General features: G+C 36.0%; 1 protein-coding gene across 4 annotated transcripts in view; it reads right to left on the reverse strand.

Moving 5' to 3' along the window:
* CPEB3 (cytoplasmic polyadenylation element binding protein 3) overlaps window positions 1-15944 on the reverse strand; it is a 79403-nt gene extending 63459 nt beyond the window's left edge. For 2 of the 4 annotated variants that reach the window (XM_054382176.1, XM_054382175.1), the window contains exon 1: window positions 15037-15933. In XM_054382176.1, coding sequence (XP_054238151.1) covers window positions 15037-15933 — 897 coding nt within the window. Of the gene's footprint in view, window positions 1-15036 lie in introns of all 4 variants that reach the window. The other 2 variants (XM_054382177.1, XM_054382174.1) reach the window with 2 other exon arrangements.
* Window positions 15945-19441: the final 3497 nt, after the last annotated feature.

Below are 19441 nucleotides of genomic sequence, written 5' to 3' on the forward strand. Positions count from 1 at the left end.
CATGACTGACAACACAGATGCATGCAGAACAAGAATAACAAGAAATTTCAGTAATTTTTTTTATATACTGGATTTTATAAAAAAAATACAAAATAAATAAGATGACATAAAATGCGGAGGGGGGGTGGGAAATAGGGTAAATGTATATTCATGATAAAGAACATTTCAAGGGAGCTACTAGCACTGTCTTAATGCAATTTTATTTTAATTCCTCTTTGTTTTTTGACCTCTTGAATTATTTTTTGATAACATTAAACCAACCTGGATTATTATGTTCCTTTACTGGAACAGGGAAAAAAAAAGAGAATGCTTTCTTATGTTATTATTGCCCATTGGAATGCCCAATGAAGAAACACATGAGCTTCTCATACACTTGTTTTTTCTTACTATCAACTGTAGCACATTTTGCTTTTACAGGTATTCAAAAGTTCACTAGGCAAAAGGTGAATTTTTTAAAAGCTTGTTCAAAAAGCATCTAAGGAAAATAAAGACACTTAATAGAAATATAAAACTGTATCATATACAAATTATGGAAATATTCTAAAATAATTTGAAAAATAAGATTCCAGAACTCTAGTTGACAATATCTGATCATCTTGTGTTTCTTGTATATATTTCTAGAGATAACTTGAGAGGACTCAGATTGAATCTAAAAGCCTTCAAAGTTTGACCTACTCAAGCAAATTTTCCACAAAAAAAAGTAAAGGTTGTATCCAAACTTGACCCTGTTATAAATTCTGAGTTCTAAAATGTTACAAGAAAATGAAAACCTTTCCACGAAACATTTGCAACCTTATTTCAAATGAAACAAAAAAAGCACAGAAATAGGAAGAAATATGACAGGCATTATACAGAATTACAAATTATATTATTCAGTTTAAAGGTCATTGTCATTTTGCTTTGCAGCTGAAATTCCCTTTCACACACCTAATACATGCTCAAAATATATATGAAAATATTCAGGCTTCATAGCCATAAGACTTGGCATCACTGTCACTTAAACAGAATATTCTGACATATTACTGAATATTCAATATTTATTTGCAAAATGCAGGAAGGAAAGGAACAGAATTTACCCTGCCTTTTCCTAAGCAGATATGGTAGCTATAGGGCAGACTGCAAGGAATACGTGAACATTTTTCCCATGTTTTGGGGTTGCAGGAAAGAAACCACAATATGGCCCTACTGGATACAAAATTATATACACACACACATATATGTGTTTCTACACAATCAGAGCTTTATGTTAAACAACAGCCTACTTATTCTTTTCTTTGAAGCACCCTTAGCTACAAGGGATCCTTTATGCCAAACTGCTTACCTGATCACTAGTGCTATTTTTCCACCTCAGATTGAAAAGCAGTAAAGCACCTAGATAAATGCTAACCTAATGCTCCAATAGGGAATGCTGTTCATTGCCAGCAAACAGAAACATTTAATGTTTCCTTTTGCCATCAAAACAATTAGACAATGTGTTTAAAAAAAAAAAAATCAAACAAGAACTTCACAACAACCAAAAAAACAAAGGACTCTGCAAAACTGCTATTATTCTTACACCCATAAGACCACTGTAGGGAATGATCTGCAGACATTACAACTGACCGAGCACTCACTGACAGGATTTGTGTTTAGTCATATGTGATACTTTAGATAAAAATCTGCTCATCAGTCCTGCTGTTGAACGCATTTCAAAAAGCTGATGTATCCACTTTCTATTATAGTTTGTGATTCCAGTAACAAATGGTTCTAACACTTGCAAAATATAGGATTAAAGTAGTTAGACCAAGATGATCATCAATTCAGAAAAACAAGCAAGTGGGGGGAAAAAAAAAATTCAGCAACAGAATTTACAAGGCCATTCATTATACCCCTGAGCTATTAAAATGACATAATTTAACTGGTTTATCGTTCTGCTGTGCAAGAGTTCAACACTGATAAGTTACCTTTCGGCTTCTACCATTCTGTTCAGTAGAATGATATTCATGTCCCATAACAAGGGAAAACTAACACTGGTCTAACACCTCATCAGTTAAATCAGCACCAATTTAGTGCAAACCTCAAACAAGATGAAAGCACTATGAAAGATGCAAATACCACAAACAGGAGAAGACAGTATTAGGGATGCTACAGCATGACAGGGTCTGAAAGATCATGCTTCACAGTCTGGACCACATAATGTGAAAGACAGTACAGACATATTGTATAAGGAAGCTGCTGTCTCACAACAATTTACAGCATGAGCAATCTGTCTCATGGTATTACAGGATGAGACAAAATGGAGGATTGAAAAGAACAGAAGTAATAACTGTCAGATGTCTGAGCATCTTTGCTGATTGGCTTCTTCCCTATGGCCACCACACTACAGGAACCCCAAAGATTTCTGTAAAACAGTGGAACAGTGTCACTAGAATAATACCTAGCCAGCATATTTCAAGGTAGGCTCCTGTTCCATTTCTGTTGTGCTCAGGAAATAGCAAAAAAACCTGAGCAAAAAAACCTTGTAAATCCCAGAACTCCAGACAGATAGTTCAACAAAAAAGGGGTAAGACATTTCATCTGTTCATGAAGGACAAGGTCTTCACCTCCTGGTTTGGAGAACTACCACAAGAAAAGGAAGATATTTCGCCATTTGAACGCCAATACAGACCACTACTTCTAAAGAGAAAACAAGAAAATGCTTAGTAGGAATAGTTGTTTGGGGAAAGGGAGTAGAGTCACTGACTAATATTTATGCACATGACTAAACCAGGCCACAAACACTTTCAATGTAAAACAGCTCCAAGAGACAACAAGGTGACTTTTTCAGTGTGACGTCACTCTGCATCCAGCAGGATTTAAAGAAAACGTTTAATATATTCGCTGCCATATACTCTTAATTACTGAAATTACTCTGTAACTTGTCCAAGTCCCAACTTTATATTATTATAGCATGACTAATATGCATGACAAATCGCAGCACAAGAATTTTAAAAGTACTTTAAAGAGGTACATGTAAAAAATCCACTCTGCCACCTTCTTCTTAATAGGGATTGAGAATAGTTTAGCAGCTGGGACCTTATGAAGGACATGATGTATCATAGAATCCCAAGCTGTCACAGCTCTCTCAGACTATGCACTTGCTTCTAAACATGAGTTGAAAACTGCTGTATACCCACTAGGATAAGGCAAGCCTTTTCCTGAAGCATCATTATGTTAGAAATTTTAATTGAAGAATATTTGCTGTTAACTGTTTGATCAGCTTCAAAGTTACCAAAGACTGCCTATATACCAACCATGTGGGAAACAAGAGAGTAGCAATCACAAGACTGGGAGCATTAAGCTCCACTAAGGGAATGGAAGGGCAAAAGTGGAGAGAAAAAAACAACCAGCCGAAAATTATGTTTTAATTAGAACATATATACACAAGCAATTTAGTTTCAGATTGAATTTGCAAAAAAAAGGATTTTTTTTTTCTAGTTGCAAGTACTGAATCCTCCCATGTATGAAAAAATTTTATTTAATAACAATATATTGTTTCATGTAATAAATACATTAAAATTAACTGAATCACAGTATGCATAGCTGCATCTTTTATTACCTAAGAAGTGTAAACACATACAGGATATGAAGAAAAGAAGCAGCTGTCTCATGTACAAAGTGCCTGAATACTTATCTTAAAAAGAACCAGAGCAGATATTTCTTCCTCTTCAAAGAGAAAAAGTCATAAGCATTTTTTGCATTGTTACTTAGGTGATACACATTCAAATTACTTCTGCACATTTGGATTTAATGAATTAAAGTAGTTCAGAAATCACGTACAAGATATACAAGTACATGTATTAATAGGCAATTACCCAAAAGGAGACCTTCTTTATGTTAACTCCTCAAGAAAATTGGGAAGCATACTCAGGAGCAAGAAAAACACTTTTCTTTTACATTACATGAGCTAAACTGATTAGCACAGGGCAAATTTAGTGTAGAATGCTCTAGACAAGGAAAATGTCTTGAGATAAAAGCCTACTTGATTCGTCTTTTTTGTACAAGTAAATATTGACAGGCACTTTAAGAAATGTTGCTAGATGGGAAGAACCAAGATGTTCAGTCATTTAAATACATTCAGGGAACATACTGGAAGAAGTCAGGAGGACATAAGGCAGCTTCCATAACTGGGCTTCCCAGACAGAGGGGAAAATCAAGTAACCAAGAGTAAAAGCAGGAAAACAGGTAATAACAAAGCGTGTCATCCGTCCAATTCTATGACAGACATCAGATGCATCTGAACACTCTATTCAGAAGAAGCCAGAGGTGGCAAGACACGGTTAATGAAATGACTAAAACTAGTCCAAGTAAGAATGTCAGTACTATGTATATCTAACCAGCAAAATAAAAAGAATTGCAACAGCTGAAGCAGGATATGAAAATACAGATGACAAACTCTGTTTCTAGTTTTTGTGATTCAAACTTAAGGATCTCTTCATTAACTACAAAGCACATATAATGTAGCATCACATATTAATGATGTAACATCCTAATAAGTATGTTTTCTGGTTCTTGAAAGAGTATGTTATAGCTGTTCCAACAAGGACTTCAATCCAGCATTTCATATGGTGCTACAAACAAGGTAAAGACAGAAATGGGTGAAAAAAAAATTAATTAGTGCAATTGAAGTAAGAAAGTAAGTCACAAAAAAGGGAAAGACTGATAGTGGTAAACAAAGGAATCTGCTGAAGAAAAGTTACTAATAAGAGGTTTTTAAAGCTAATTCTTTAAATCAATTTTATCAATAATGCTGGCTATTAGAGCAGGAGCAAGCTAATAATATTTAGAAGATATCATCAGTACAGAGGAAATCAGCTCATTCTACAGAAATAACTGATTTTATTTGAAGAACTGCAGCACAGTAAGATGATATTTAACAGCACTACCTACAAAATCATGACCTTAAGGACTCAGTTTTCACTATAAACTGGGATCTAATCAACCAAAAAGAAGGAGATAGAAAAGAGGAAGACAAGAGTTAAATAGTTAATTTCTGGACAATTATAAACCATTAATATAAACATTAAGTGTGAAAACATAAACAAAACTGCAGACTGCATGAAAAATGGTAGAGTAAGGTTGCCTTCTATCCACATCGGTATTAATTTAAAATAAACAAATAAATAAATACGCTACTCTCATTTTATTTGTTCTTTCAAATTATTCTGCTTATTCTGTATGTCAAATGAAGCTGAAGACTCAGCCATATTTTGAAAAATTGACCAGTTCAAGTTTATACACAAACAAGGCTACTATGTAAGTGAAATAACAAGGAAACTTCCCAGTTTCTCTAGAAAGCAAAGCATTCCAAACAAAACGTAAACATTTACTACAATCCATTTTCAAGAAGTTTTAAACAGCGCACGCAATGTCAGTTACTTTTTCCTTGCCTAACAAGGAAAAAATAAAGTTACCTAAGTCATTTACTATTTCTACTTTTCAAAACCATGTCAGAAAAGCGTGTTCCTGTTTAGACAGTGGAGACAAAACTGTCTGCAGAAGCTTGCATCAAAACATTGCTTGTAAAGTCTGCTGACAACTAAGCCTGATTTTATTACTCAGAAGGTACTGGTACAGCATCACTTACTAGCAGCTAAGCATAGCAGAAGCCACCAAGCTGAGGATCCTTACCACTGAAATGCTGAACCCAGCCTAAGGCTTGCAAGATATTATCTTCAGAAATTCTCATCCACAGAAAGTGAATAGGTACAGTATGAACTTGGATTACTACATATGAAAAAGGCTTACTTCCATTTTGTACTATAAAATTCCTACTTCTTCTTATCCCTGATTTTTGTTTGCTTCACCTTCTTGTTCTGCTTTAGCCTTCCTACTGCACTAAGGGCTTTGTGAGTTTTAAGAAAAGCCCTTTTTGGCTACTGTGAAAGGTTTCCCTGTTTTTGATTTATTTGTTGTAGCAAGAAACAGTATGATCCTAGAAAGGATATCTGAATAGGAAAATTATTTAACAAGAGGAAATATTATGGAATCCTAATCTAAAAGAAAAAGGTGGCTTTATAAATAGCGTGAAGAAAAATTTCTAAACCATAAGGCATATTATAAACACTTGACAGACTTGGTTATTACACATCTTAATGGTTACTAAGAACATCAATAGATGGTATTAGATCTGGTTATAAGTCATATGTCAACATGCTGGATCCTAGCAATTGGCTAATACAGGAATCATTTTTTAACCCTTTACAAAGATATGGTTACTGTAAAGGTTATGTAGTAAAATGGTATTACCACTAACTACCTACCCATTAATTCATTAATGCTTTCCACAAATCTTCACAAAAATAAATACTGCATTAAAGGATCTGCCTAAAAAGAAGCTCTGAGTAGTACTCTAGTAAACACTTCCTTTTGAGACCATAGAGAATATAGAAGTTTAGTATATTAGATTTAAGGTTTCTGAAGTCTGACTGCTTTACCATCATATAACATTTCATGATTGTCTAATTCTCTACCTTATTTCCACCTGCTTAACACATGATAAGCTTTACAAAAGTTCAGATTTCTGTCTTTTACATTCTAGGTGTCTGCCTGATAAAGTAAGCAGATGTAAGTTCTCTTGAACCTCAATCAATGCACTAACAGTAATACTCAAACAAGAATTTCTCAGGGCAATTCATGAAGAGCTTGCCATACCTGCATAAGAGATTTTAAAAAAATAAATATTATTGAAATAAAGCACAAATACTTTCTTATAAATAAGGGTTAAATGTTCCAGTCAAATTTTTTTTCAGCTTAACATTGCCTGTTCGATACTTAATTAGGTAGTCTAGAAAGATCAATTGTTTCTTCTCAGTCTTTTAAGTTAATGAGAAAGAAAAAATTTGAATGTTAGAAAAAAGAAAAGGAATGACTATGATGACAGTCATACTGAAACACAGCAGGAATGAAAAACTGAGATGATCTAACATAGAACATCTTGTTCTTAGATATTCTAATTTAATAGAGCAACATTGTAAGCCTAAATAAATACAGGTTTAAAATACTATTTTAAATATCATCAGGAAAAAGCAATTGTACAAATAGGGCATAAAAAAGCTAAATCTAAAATTCCATGAACTAACATCATTCTTGGTAGAAGTATATAAAACAGATAACAGCACAACCGAGCTGAGAAGACAGTCCAACAACACTTGGCGTAAGCTGCAAAATTATTAGCGCACTGCATGCCTTTTTTTGTTTAGTGGTCTAAATGCTTTCAGGGTAAGAACTGTTCATTAAACACATTGTATGACATGTAACTAAATTAAACAGCATTTTGCAGTTAGAGGCTGGTAAGAACATTTTAGTAAAACGTGACGATTACTGATATTACCAGCACGGTAAAAACCGGGAACAAAAAACTGTCAACAGAGGCAGAAGAAATCTGAGGTTAGTGGAAGAGATTAGTGACATTAAAATTGAAGAATATCCAGAAAAAATTTTAGGATTTTAAGAAAGACTTTGTAAAACCCCTGTAATTCACACTTCAACACACACACACACACAATGTTAGCAGCCTAAAACATTTCCATTGCTTCAAGCAGAATGAAGGAACAACTTCCAACAAGGAATTATACATTTTCATTTAATCCAAAAGAATATTTTACTATTCAAGTGTTTTAAAATAAAATGTTATGTTTTTTTTTCTAGCAACTTCCATGAGAAGCCATAATTTCAAAGTCTTCTTTTATGAAATAAATAGTACTCAGAAAATAAAGTCTTTACACCCTGAGAACAAAAATCAAGAAAGCTTCAGTAGGTGATTTTCTGTGTTTTGAAGAGCCATTCATATATAGAAGAGATTAATTTAGAGACATAATACATTATAGATAGCATTGCTTTCTAAAGTTGCCTGACATTTCTCATTAAAAGGTCAGCTTTAAATTGCTTACAGTGTTGCCATAAATAACGTTTTTGTGTGCATCTTTTTAAGATAAGCACCTTCGCAATAATTTTTCTACATAGGAAAGATTAATTTTACCAGTACATCCACTTACAATGACATAAAGGAAAACTACTGATACTAAAAATGTCCATGTTAAAGACACAATGCTTTTCTCATTTTATGTCAGAAGTGTTTTTCTGTAAATCTGTGTGAAAATCCATCCCAAGCACACATTCTGGAAAGCACGGATGTGGAACAACAACAAAAAACAATAAGTTCAGCACATTCAGACTAAATTGTCACTTGGTTACAATTTCTGAATTTCTAAAATTTTTAACTTCTACCTAATACTTCTGAGAACTCCATTCTCCTTGAATTTTTTTAAACCTACTTAAACACTCTCATGTTATTAAGGTTTCACAGGAGTAATTCCCACAGAGTAATTGAACATGATTCAGCTGATGACTACAGGAGTTTATCTGGCCTTCCCCTCCAACTTGAAGCTTTGACATAGAAAGCAGAAAAAGGAAGGACAACTCAAAGGAGAACCTTCAGTAAAAAGGGAGATCAAAATGCAGCAACAGAAAGAAGTAGAAGGGAAGCTTGAAAGGAGTGAACAGTTCAAAGCTGTTAACACAACAACAAACAAAAGGCCACAAAATTATGCTTCACCCCAAACTGAAACCCATTGACAGTATGTGCTCTGTATGCATCACTTTCACTAACTTTGTTAAACCAAGAACAAACTGTAGAATTGATGAAAAGACTTTTCATTTTCTAGGAATACTGCAATTCTTGCAAATTCTGCAAAAGCCACACACACACAAAAAGTCAGGAAATGCAGGAAATGTAGAGTCTACTAACTGCCATTATACTAAAAGTCTTGAACCACTTTCCTTAACATATTACACATTACTATGATAAAATAATGGCAAAATCAAAGCAGCACACTTGCTTTGGGAAAGCCAGTGAAGTTTGTAAAAAGCCTTTATTTCCTGTGGAGGCTTTTGCCACAATATGGGAAAATGTTTTGATTTAATTTCTTTATTTATGCATAGTGTTTTCAAACGTCTAACACTATCAAGTGATCAGTAGGAGAAAGAAAAACAGAGGCCAGACAACCTTAGATCCTCTCAAAGGTCCTAAACTGGATAGTTTTGCTGTGATGCTTTTCTCATCATTGCAATTTAAAAAGTTTAGAAAGCACAGTAGTCTACCCAGTCCAAGAAAATTTCAGACATATGCCATTTAACATCGCTATATAGCTTTTAACAGTGCTATCTTGTTAGAATCCCTTTGGTATGCTTTGTTAAGTCAAAAATATTGGTTTATTGGTATATATTAATAACTTTAATATTCTTAAGGAAGCTCTGCCTATATATGGAGTTCCTCCAAATATCCATACTCAACTCACACCTTTGCTCTACCTTCAGTAACTTCAACAGCTTATCTACGATTCAACTGATTACTTAAAATCAACAAGTAATTAGGTTTCAAACCATCATACTTGAAATATGAATATTTCAATTCATTTGAAAATGCAGGCATTTAGAACTCAATAAAATTTAAAATATAAATAACATTGTAAAGTATTTCCCAAGTGCTAAGGCTAGAATGTCATGTATCTGTTACACTGAAAGAGTATCAGAACAAGAAGAATATGGACGTGCTAGAATGTGTCCAGAGAAGGGCCATGAGGATGATCAGAGGGATGGAGCACCTCACCTATGAAGGCAGACTGAGAGTTGGGATTGTCCAGTCTGGAGAAGAGAAGGCTCCGAAGAGACCTTACTGTGGCCTTCCAGTATCTTAAAGGAGTCTACAAGAAAGATGTTGAGGGACTCTTTAGGGTGTCAGGTAGTGATAGGACTAGGGGGAACGGAACAAAAATAGAAAGACGTAGATTCAGATTGGATGTTAGAAAGAAGTTCTTTCCTACGACACACTGGAACAGGCTGTCCAGGGAGGTGGCAGAAGACCCATCCCTGGAGGTTTTTAAGGCCAGGCTGAATGTGGTTCTGAGGAACCTGCTCTAGTGTGAGGTATCCCTGCCCATGGCCGGGGGGTTGGAACCAGATGATCCTTGTGGTCCCTTCCAGCCCTAACAATTCTATGATTCTACCATGACATTTTAACATTCAGAACCAGGCTACTTACTATGGCAGCTAATAGTAACAACAGAAGCATATTAAGAAACGAGAAGGGAAGGGGGAAAAAAACTGCACTAAGTTATTTCCGTAACAACCAGGCACTTTTTTTTATTGTTGTTGTTGTTAATACAGTTGCAGGCTGCCAGTACTTAACGTGTAATTGTCTAAGCAAAACTAAGATTAGACTACTTGTTAATAAAATTTTCAATCTACCCATAATGCTATTAGGTATGGTTATCTACTGAACTGTCAGCAAGCCAGAGCCCAGAATGTCAAATTTAGACTAAATAAATACCACGTTGTAAAAGTTAATCTTCAAATAGACTTATTGCATTCAACTATTTCTGGTTGAAAAAAGTAAATCTAGATTTTAAAAAGGCTTTAAAATAACAGTCATCAGAGTGTATTAGTAAGTAAAGCTCCTTTGCTTATAAGTATGAAACTATTTGTTCTAATATACTTCAAGGTTACTGTAGTGTTAAGAAACACAACTATGACAAATAAGCTACAGCAAATTCATTGCCTGTGAAGAAGTCAGCACAAACATTATAAAATTTAAGTTAATGGTGTATCTAATATTCTTTTCCGTGGGGCTTGAGAATTTACTCCACATTCATTTACTGCATAAGCATGTGTATGCATATGTATGTATGTGTATACACATCATTTGAGTATCTGTCTGTATTGACATGGGAGAAGCTAAGTATGGGCTAATATCAAAGGCCTGATGAACTTCAAATGTTTAAAGAAAGCAAAAAACCCCATCACACTAGAATTATAAACATTATGCAGTGGCTGTTCTCTTGCCCTTCATTCCACTTAAAAGACTACAGTGTGCTTAATACAACACAAAGTACTTGTGCCTGCTCATGTATTACTACTTAAGAGTATCTATATCTAAATGTATTAATATACATGCATACAAACATATACTTATATAATTATACACAAGCTCACTGCATGTTTGGATTTGCACTTCAAATATGAAATATTTAAGTAGTATATAATTTACAAACTTAGCTTATAATTTTATCTGGGACAGACTAATTACTATTGAAATCAAGGAGGTAAAATACTGAACACCAAAATACCTCCCCAAACACCTCTCAGTCTCTCTGCAAAAGACTACATGCTAAAACTACCTTTCTCCACAATAAATATCACATTATTTATTTCTGCTAGAGAAGTATTTATCAGTAAAGCTGCCAAGAATTACTTGATCTATGTCAGAATCTTCAGAGCACCAGATTGCCGTGTATTTTAAACGTAAAACTTGCAACTATAGATTTTTTTGACTGTTTCTGAAGAACATTACCCAGAAAGCAGCAAAACTTGGAACAGTTTCTGAGAAATTGTTATTATCGTGTTGGTATTATTAAAACCTCGCAGGATAGACTCCCTTAATAGCATACTGGTTTCCAAACATTTAATTCCTTCCCTGTCTTTTGCACCATAAGAATTTCTTATCTATGCTTCCAAGTGTCTATTTCAGGCACCATCAATCCTCCTAACCTCACAAGCTGTGTCCCAGTATCTTCATGTGGCCAAAAGCCAAAGGAAATAGACTCTTTACCTGAGAGAAGTGAAAGAGCAAAGAATTCTGGGAGTAGATCAGAAGAACAAGATGACAATATCTCTCTTCAAGCCTCATTACTCTGCTGTAAAAAGGAACTGAACTGTTGCTCAGGTCGCAGGGACAATCAGTTAACGTCAGCTTCAAATGCCAGAAATGCAGGTCACCTAGCAGCACAACACTAGCGCTTGTCGCATGACAACCTTCACTCTTCACTCAGAAGCTGCAGAAGAACAAACTGGCCACATTTTTGCATTTCATAACTGGCCCTGTTCCACATCTACTCCCATGATCTTACCTTCAACTCTTATTTGCTACATTACATTTCATTCCAGATCGATTGCTTCTTTCCCCTTTCAACTATCAGCTTTGTATTTTTTTTTTTTTACACACACGTATATATGCATACAGTGTGATCAGTTTTCCTAAGTATATGAAACAATGTCCTTCAAAGCATTTTCAGTTGTCTTTCAATATCACTCACAAAGTACATGCTAACAGAATCCCTACCAATTGATATTTTAAATGCTTGGCTCCTTAGGACAGACACCAATTGATTTTGACACAAGGTGCACTAACGTATTACTCAAACTTGCAGATGAAGACATCTACCATCTTGCTTTATATGCATGTGCTTAAGAAAAACATGTTCAAATTCAATATTTTCTTCTATAAATAGATACATCAGTAGCTGAGTATTAGCAGTACTCAAATATTACAGACTCAGAACACAAATCTGTAATAGTCTTCCGCTTAAAATTGTTCATCATGGCAAAGACACGAATTTTAAAAACAGCTATCATTCATGTCAGTTCAACTGGTTAACACATTAATATTTTCCTTTTTACTTAGAACATCTTGAGCTTTATATATTATTAAGGAGTTACTTAAATATAACCCACAAAGTTTAAAAAGTCTTACAATCTCAACATATAAGAACAGGTTAGCATAAACGACCTGCTAATGTGCATTAATGTATTCCAGGCAAGCTTACTGAAAGATATTTCTGAAGCAGATCAAAAAGGCTCACTCATGAAGGGTGGCAGATGTACACAGATAAATCTGCCAAAATTACTTGATAGTGCTGACAAGCAGAACTTACTGTGTCAACATATTGCCCAGTTTCTGAGAGGGAAAAACAGAAGGGGAAAAAAAAAAAAAAGAGAGAGAAGGAAAAAAAGCAACCAATAGTATGGTTTCAAGAGACCTTTGGCAATTTATTATATACAGGAACAACCAACACTAACCCAGTCTACAATCTCGAATGCAGAATTCTACAGCTTATATTGAAAAGAACCTAATGCAAAAAAAGAGAAGTCACCTGAGTCTCTGAAATGAGATGGCTATTCCAGCTATGACTGAGAGTAGTTTAAGTATTTGCTTTCATATGAACAGGAAAACACCAGGTCAAACTCACAGACAAGAAAACAAGTTTCCAAATGTACATATCGACTAATACCTTAGCTTTACAAAACTTAATTAAAAAAAAAAATTATCCCTTTATTTTTTTAAACCATTTATCTACTCTTTGTTTCCCTCCAAGTGAATAAATATCTGCCAGTTTAATTTGTGACAATTTATAGGCACAATAATAATGTTGTGTATTCATTAAAGATGTATCTCACCAAACCACAGAAGTAAGACCATTTACTGTTGGTTTGCCTACTAATTCAAATTTATCAGATTTTGTAATGCCTTACATATAGATGAGTTAAATAAAAGAATAATTGCAAATTGAAACACATTTCCCACTCCTAAAAAATGACTGGGAGCTATATATTAATTAGCTTTTGTATTGCTGTGCTTTGTGCAACATAGTAGTTTCACCAAGCATATTGTGTCTGAAACAATCTTTCCACCGACTTCAGTGCTTCACAGACATTGACCAGCAGTTCCCTAGAAGCCACTCCGCCTTCATTTAGGGTAGCCAATAAAAAATCAGCAACTCTCCCTTTAAACAGAATGAAGCAGCAAAATGAAATTTCAGGGCTGACTATATGGTGCTCTCTTTAAATGGGAATGGAAAGTGCATAGGAATGCATATATTTTACTTCAATAATCTCTTAAAGTAATGGGGGAGAGGGGATTTTTTTTTTTTCTTTTTTTAACTTTGTTTCTGATGTTTAAGTGTCTATCTAGATGCTATTCTTACCACACTGGTAAGTTACAGATGTTTGAGAGTTCATATTTTGTTGAAAAAATTATTACCCAAAGAGAAAGCATATATGAATGATTTCACTATATTTCAAAACAGAAAATTTCAATTTGTCTGAGGCTAAAAGCTAACCTAGAAGAAATGTGAGATTCACTTCACCTTGTATAGATCTAACTGCAAGTGCATGCTCTGTTTTTTTTTTTTCCTGACTTAAAATGGATTTCACACCATGACAGGTTTCATTCTGCGTTAAAATTGCAAATCTTCTATGTGGCCCAGTTTCAGCTGTGATTGATCTGCTTTGCCGTCAGAGGTAAAAAAAACCAAAACACAACAAAAAACACCAAACAAAAAAACAACAGTAAAGGGCACTGCAGCTTTAAGTATTTCAGAGCTATGTAGCTAGTAAATAGCCTCCATTGCAATATGGCTCTGAAGGTCGTGTCCTATTGTCTCTTTTCCTTGCAAATATTTTTGAACAGTATAAAATAGTTTATTTTATACAATACCTCCCTGCCATTTCTAAACCACGTCAATTGTATTAGGCACTTCCTTACTGGAAAGGACAGATACGACACTCTTTCCATACACACCCACGCTGCTTCTAGATGTACTCAAAACGGCCAATGTGAATATAACAGCAGGGTGCGTATATCAGACATACACAGCTTTTCATATGTATACCTTATGAATAAGCTCCCTGTTAAATCCCACCACAACATAAGGACAATTAGTTATTTCAATGGTGATAAAACAATTAACTGGATTTCAGGTCATGAAGCATCTTTGGTTAAAATCAACAGGCCAGTTAGAGAACTGAAGCCAGCAGTTTCAACATCACATTTTTCACATATGGGAAAATACGAAAAAAACAAAAAAAAAAGAAATCTTAAAAGAAAGCACCAAGAGACTATACATCTGCCAAACCTGCTTTTCATTAAGGAAGGCTACTACCTTTCAGAAGCCAAAATAAAACAAAAAACAACAACATAAAACAAACCCCCAACACCCAAAAGTCCTGTCACGTTTAAGAACAAGTTACAAGAAAAATAAAACTATAAACCTTAAACCAGAATTGAGAATCTTTGTGTATGCACTCCCTAGGATCAAACCCCACTTTTTTCATATACGGTTGAATGCAAATATGAGTTACGGAGATGCCTCTCAGATAGAACAGTAACATGATACACATCCCTGCAAAAAATACAGCTTTGTGATAGCTGTCACCATGTAGAAGGTGCATGTAGTCATTTACCTGAAAAGGCAACAGATTGTTGCCATTGTCCGTCCTGAATGCGTTGTCTTCCATCCAGGATTTGGGGGTTAAGGGTGCAGCCCGTGGGAACTTCGGAGGGGCAATGACATTGCTGGAGAATGGTTTTTTAAGGGGTGAAATGGGATTGAGGGGGGAGGGTACACCAACTCCCACTCCCACACCGACCCCTACTCCAACTGCCCTTCGAGGGTCCCTACCAGCCTGCAGCCCACCCCAAGGGTTGGAAGGTGTACTCCAAGCTGCATTTTGATGGTTATTCCAGCTGGAGGAGGAAGAAGAAGAGGCAGAGGAGGAAGACGGTTTGCTGGTCATGATGGGCTGATGGCTGTAAGCAGCATTTCTCTGTGCAAAAGGTGCCTGATTAGGGCTTACAGGTGACCTCCGCTGCTGCTGCTGCTGAGCTTGCTGCTGCTGCTGCTGATGTTGGTGGTGTTGAGTCTGAGCTAGGCCAATCTGAGGCGAGAAAGTGCCACCAAATACAGGATTGACATGATGTGGAAAATTCTGGAAAAGCATTGTCCCATTGACTGGAGTAATCCCTTGAAAAAAGCTATCATCCACCGTGTTTGTGGTCCCTGTAGACCAGGTGCTGCCGAAGGAGGGAGACAAGGAGGTGCCGGCTGCAGGTTCTTGTTGAGGCTGGTGAAAGCTCAAACCAGGCAAAATGGGAGACTCCATCTGCATCTTCTCTTTGCTATTTTGGGAAGGAGCCGATGTGCCGATACTAGTCACTGAACTGCTGTCTTCTGGTTTGGGTGTCTCCGACGATATGGGCGTAGAGGGGGCTTCTGCTGAGTTTGGATCTTGCTGCTGCTGTTGCTGCCGTTGCTGCTGGGGCTGGGCTTTGCTTTTGTCCATCAGTAAATCATCCTGCATGGTTTGCGCAGCTGAAACAGTAGGGGAAAAAACCACAAAGACAGATTATTAACATTGTCATTCGTACCACAAACCAGGCTGTTTTAATCATTTGCTGGCCAAAAATCTCCTCCTATTCCTAGTGCTATACTACAGCAAATTGCAAGGCAAACGCGTAATCTTCCCCCTCCCCCATTTAGGAATATGCAACCTTTGATCGTGCTAGATTGACTCTAAAATATTTTTTAAGATGCTTCACCCTTTTTGATGCCTTGTTTCCCTTCAGTCTAAATGAGAGATGTGCTTATAGGGCAGAGATATACAGCAATTTCGCCACGTCTCTTTTCTCTTACACCGGAACTCAGAGCTCTCACCCTGCAATGAGAAACTGATTCTGGTTCCTGTTTTTCCAAGCACCCTCCTCCTCCTCCACCTCCTCCCCCTGGTTATTTGCATACGTCAATAAATACTGCTGCGTCCTTCAGCAAGGTTAAAAAGACACCAGTCTTCACTCTTCTCCACCCCCTTTTCTATTAAGGGACCTTTAAAGGAGCCGGGTACCGATTTTCCTTAATTAACAAACGAGCTTTCAATTATTTCAATTTATCAGAGAGAAAGCACACACGAAATCTCGCATTGACATTGGAGCGGGTCTTAGCTGCACAGTCGCTTTCTGCCCTTTTTCTGCCGCACAACTCGCTGCTTGCTTGGGCAGGAGAAGCACTCGCAATGCTGGGGGGGTAGCGGGGGTGTGGGGGGTGTGGATTGGATATGGAGGCACTTCATGTACAAAGACACCGATGGGCGTTATATTTGCCTTCAGTGACCTTACGATCTTTACGTAAAACGCTGTTTTACATCAAAGCAGTCCTTTGCTTACAGGTATTTCTACTTGCTATATTTTTAATATGAAATCATCAGTAATCTGTTAATTTGAAAAGCAAAACAAAACAAGGTCAAAATGAGCAGATCGGGGAGGTACTATTGGGTTATGTTTCTGATGCTTTCACAGTTAAAAAAAAAAAGGTTAAATCGAAATACTTAAAATAGAACCATGCTATGTTTTAAAAGCCATCTTTATATGCACAAAGTCTAGTGATGCAAATTATTTGCTAAATCAGTACACAAGTTTAGACTTTAAAAAGTAAATGTATGTAGAATGCCTGAGTCATATCTGCTAGAAAAGGCACTTCATATAAACTAGAATAGAACATATAATTTTATTATTATTTAAAATCACAATAGTACTACTGCACATACAGACAACAAACAGCAATTGTATAAAACTAGAATAGGAACCCCCGTATTTTGCAGACATAGCCAATTGAAGAGATCATCCTAACCCTCAAAAGTATTATAAATGAGTAAAAAATCACTTACAGTAACTACATAAAAGATGGACACTGCTGAACAGCATTTCTATTGAGTTAATCATATAACATGCAAATTCCTAAGATTGCAAATTTTTTTAGGATTGTTGTTGTAATGTAACAATTTAAACCAAATCAATTAACTGTTTAAGAAAGGTGACAAAGAGTGAAATTGATGACCCTCTCCTCTCTGATGTAAACAGTTTTCAAATAGTCCATGTGTATCTTTTAACATCTTTTGTTTCTTTTTTTTTTCTTTCTTTTAAATCCCTTCAAAACAATACACTCTCTTTTTAGTCAAAATAAATGTCAGGCCAGGTTTCTGCTATCAGTTAAGTTACTACTCATGCTCCCTCTTATTTACCTGTTCAATATGTAAACTGAACAGTGAGGGTTCATGAACAGAATATGCAACATCAAGGCAACTTCCTAAAAAAAAAAATGGAGTAAACTAGTGCATGGAGTAAACTAGTGCATGGAGTAAACTAGTGCATGGAGTAAACTAGTGCATGGAGTAAACTAGTGCATGGAGTAAACAGGCAGCTCTGCTGCTGGTGCACAGGGTGCAGAAAACCTTGTGAGGCAGTTTAAAGCAATACTGCTGTAAGCTACAGAGCTCTACATAGCTTCCCATTAGCTTAATTTTGATCAAAATCACTATTACTCCCAAGGCTACATAAAATTACTAATGATTCCACATCAGGGAGGAAAAAAAAGTTATGTATATCCTTCCTCTGATTCTGAGCTATCAGTATAAAAATATATTTAGAGAGAAAAACATAGCAACTGAAATGTTAAAATTCTATCGTCAATAAAGTATATTTAAGTCAGTTAGTCACCAGGTTATCTATAGTGGCTAGCGCAACAGTTGCTTCAAATATGTACCTTGACTTAGTTAGCTGCTTTTGAACTTTATCCTAGGGACTGTAACCCACATTCATTCTTGTATTGCTTCTTAAAGGTAGAAATCACTGCACAACTCAACCCTTTTGTCAAGGTCAAGACCTACCTTTAATGAATGAAGCCAGCCTGAATGGAAAAACACTGGATAATAAACTGCTTTGAAAGACAGGCCAGCCAATGTCTAATGCTGGACTAACATGCAATATCTCTTGATTATTTGCTGGTGTGAATATTTATACAAATTTGCAACCCAGTAGAAGAAATATATAAGCCCCATAGCAATACCAGCTACATTTGCATGCAGTAATCCACACAGTCAACACAGTTACCTTTGGATTTTCAATATTTAAAGATCAACAAAATGACAGTATACTTATTTTCTTCTTTCGGGTTTGGTACGTGACAAATAGTCAACCACTCTGGCAAGAGCACTTTGACAACTGTGAGCTTTCAGCGCATGCTCTCCCAAGGAATCATGGGGTTTGAAGTCTTATCTATAGATGGCATTCCACTGCTGCCTATCCTGAAAGGAAGAGGACTTGAAAAAACAAACAAACAAACCAACCCATGCACACTCCCTCTTTCACAGAAAAATTGCTGCAATCTGTATCACCATCTCTGAGAAAATAAGTATCATTCAGATAGAGCTGAAAGTGAGCAACTAAATAAGACTTAAAATGTTTATTAAGCATAAGTGTTTGTTAAAACACTTATGTCTGCTTTCTGCAATCTATGTTGGATTGCATGGTGGGCCTGCCTTAAATCAACGCTGTAATCAAGAGTTTCTTAACTCTAACCTGTTTGTGCTACTCTGTCTCATTAAGGGTAAGAAAACTGCTCTCTTACAGCATTCATTTGATGAAATATCCCAGCTGTCACAGGGCTGGCTCAAATCATTCTGTACCCTCCTTTATATGCCTGTTTAATTCAGGATTATTGCTTTTCAGATGATTTGAGGATTCACTTGGAAGAAACTGCACCCTTATGGTCAGTTCTTCCCAGGTGACAGCTGCATTTTGTAGATCAATTATTAAGATAGGGAGAGTGTTCATTATGATAGTCGCAAATGGAGCAGCACTCCAGAAACAAAGAAAATCAGAATGTAAAGACAGGACTTTTTCATCAACTAGCCAATAGAAGAAAAACATTATTTTGTTTCTGCCAGCCAACTCTTTTGTAACTGGAAATTATATAAAAACAGCTGTATCAGAACACACTTTGGTATCTGAATTACTTGACCTGGGCCGGATCCAAAG

The sequence above is a fragment of the Indicator indicator genome, chromosome 7 (genome assembly GCF_027791375.1).
Source record: "Indicator indicator isolate 239-I01 chromosome 7, UM_Iind_1.1, whole genome shotgun sequence".
Lineage (NCBI taxonomy): Eukaryota > Metazoa > Chordata > Aves > Piciformes > Indicatoridae > Indicator > Indicator indicator.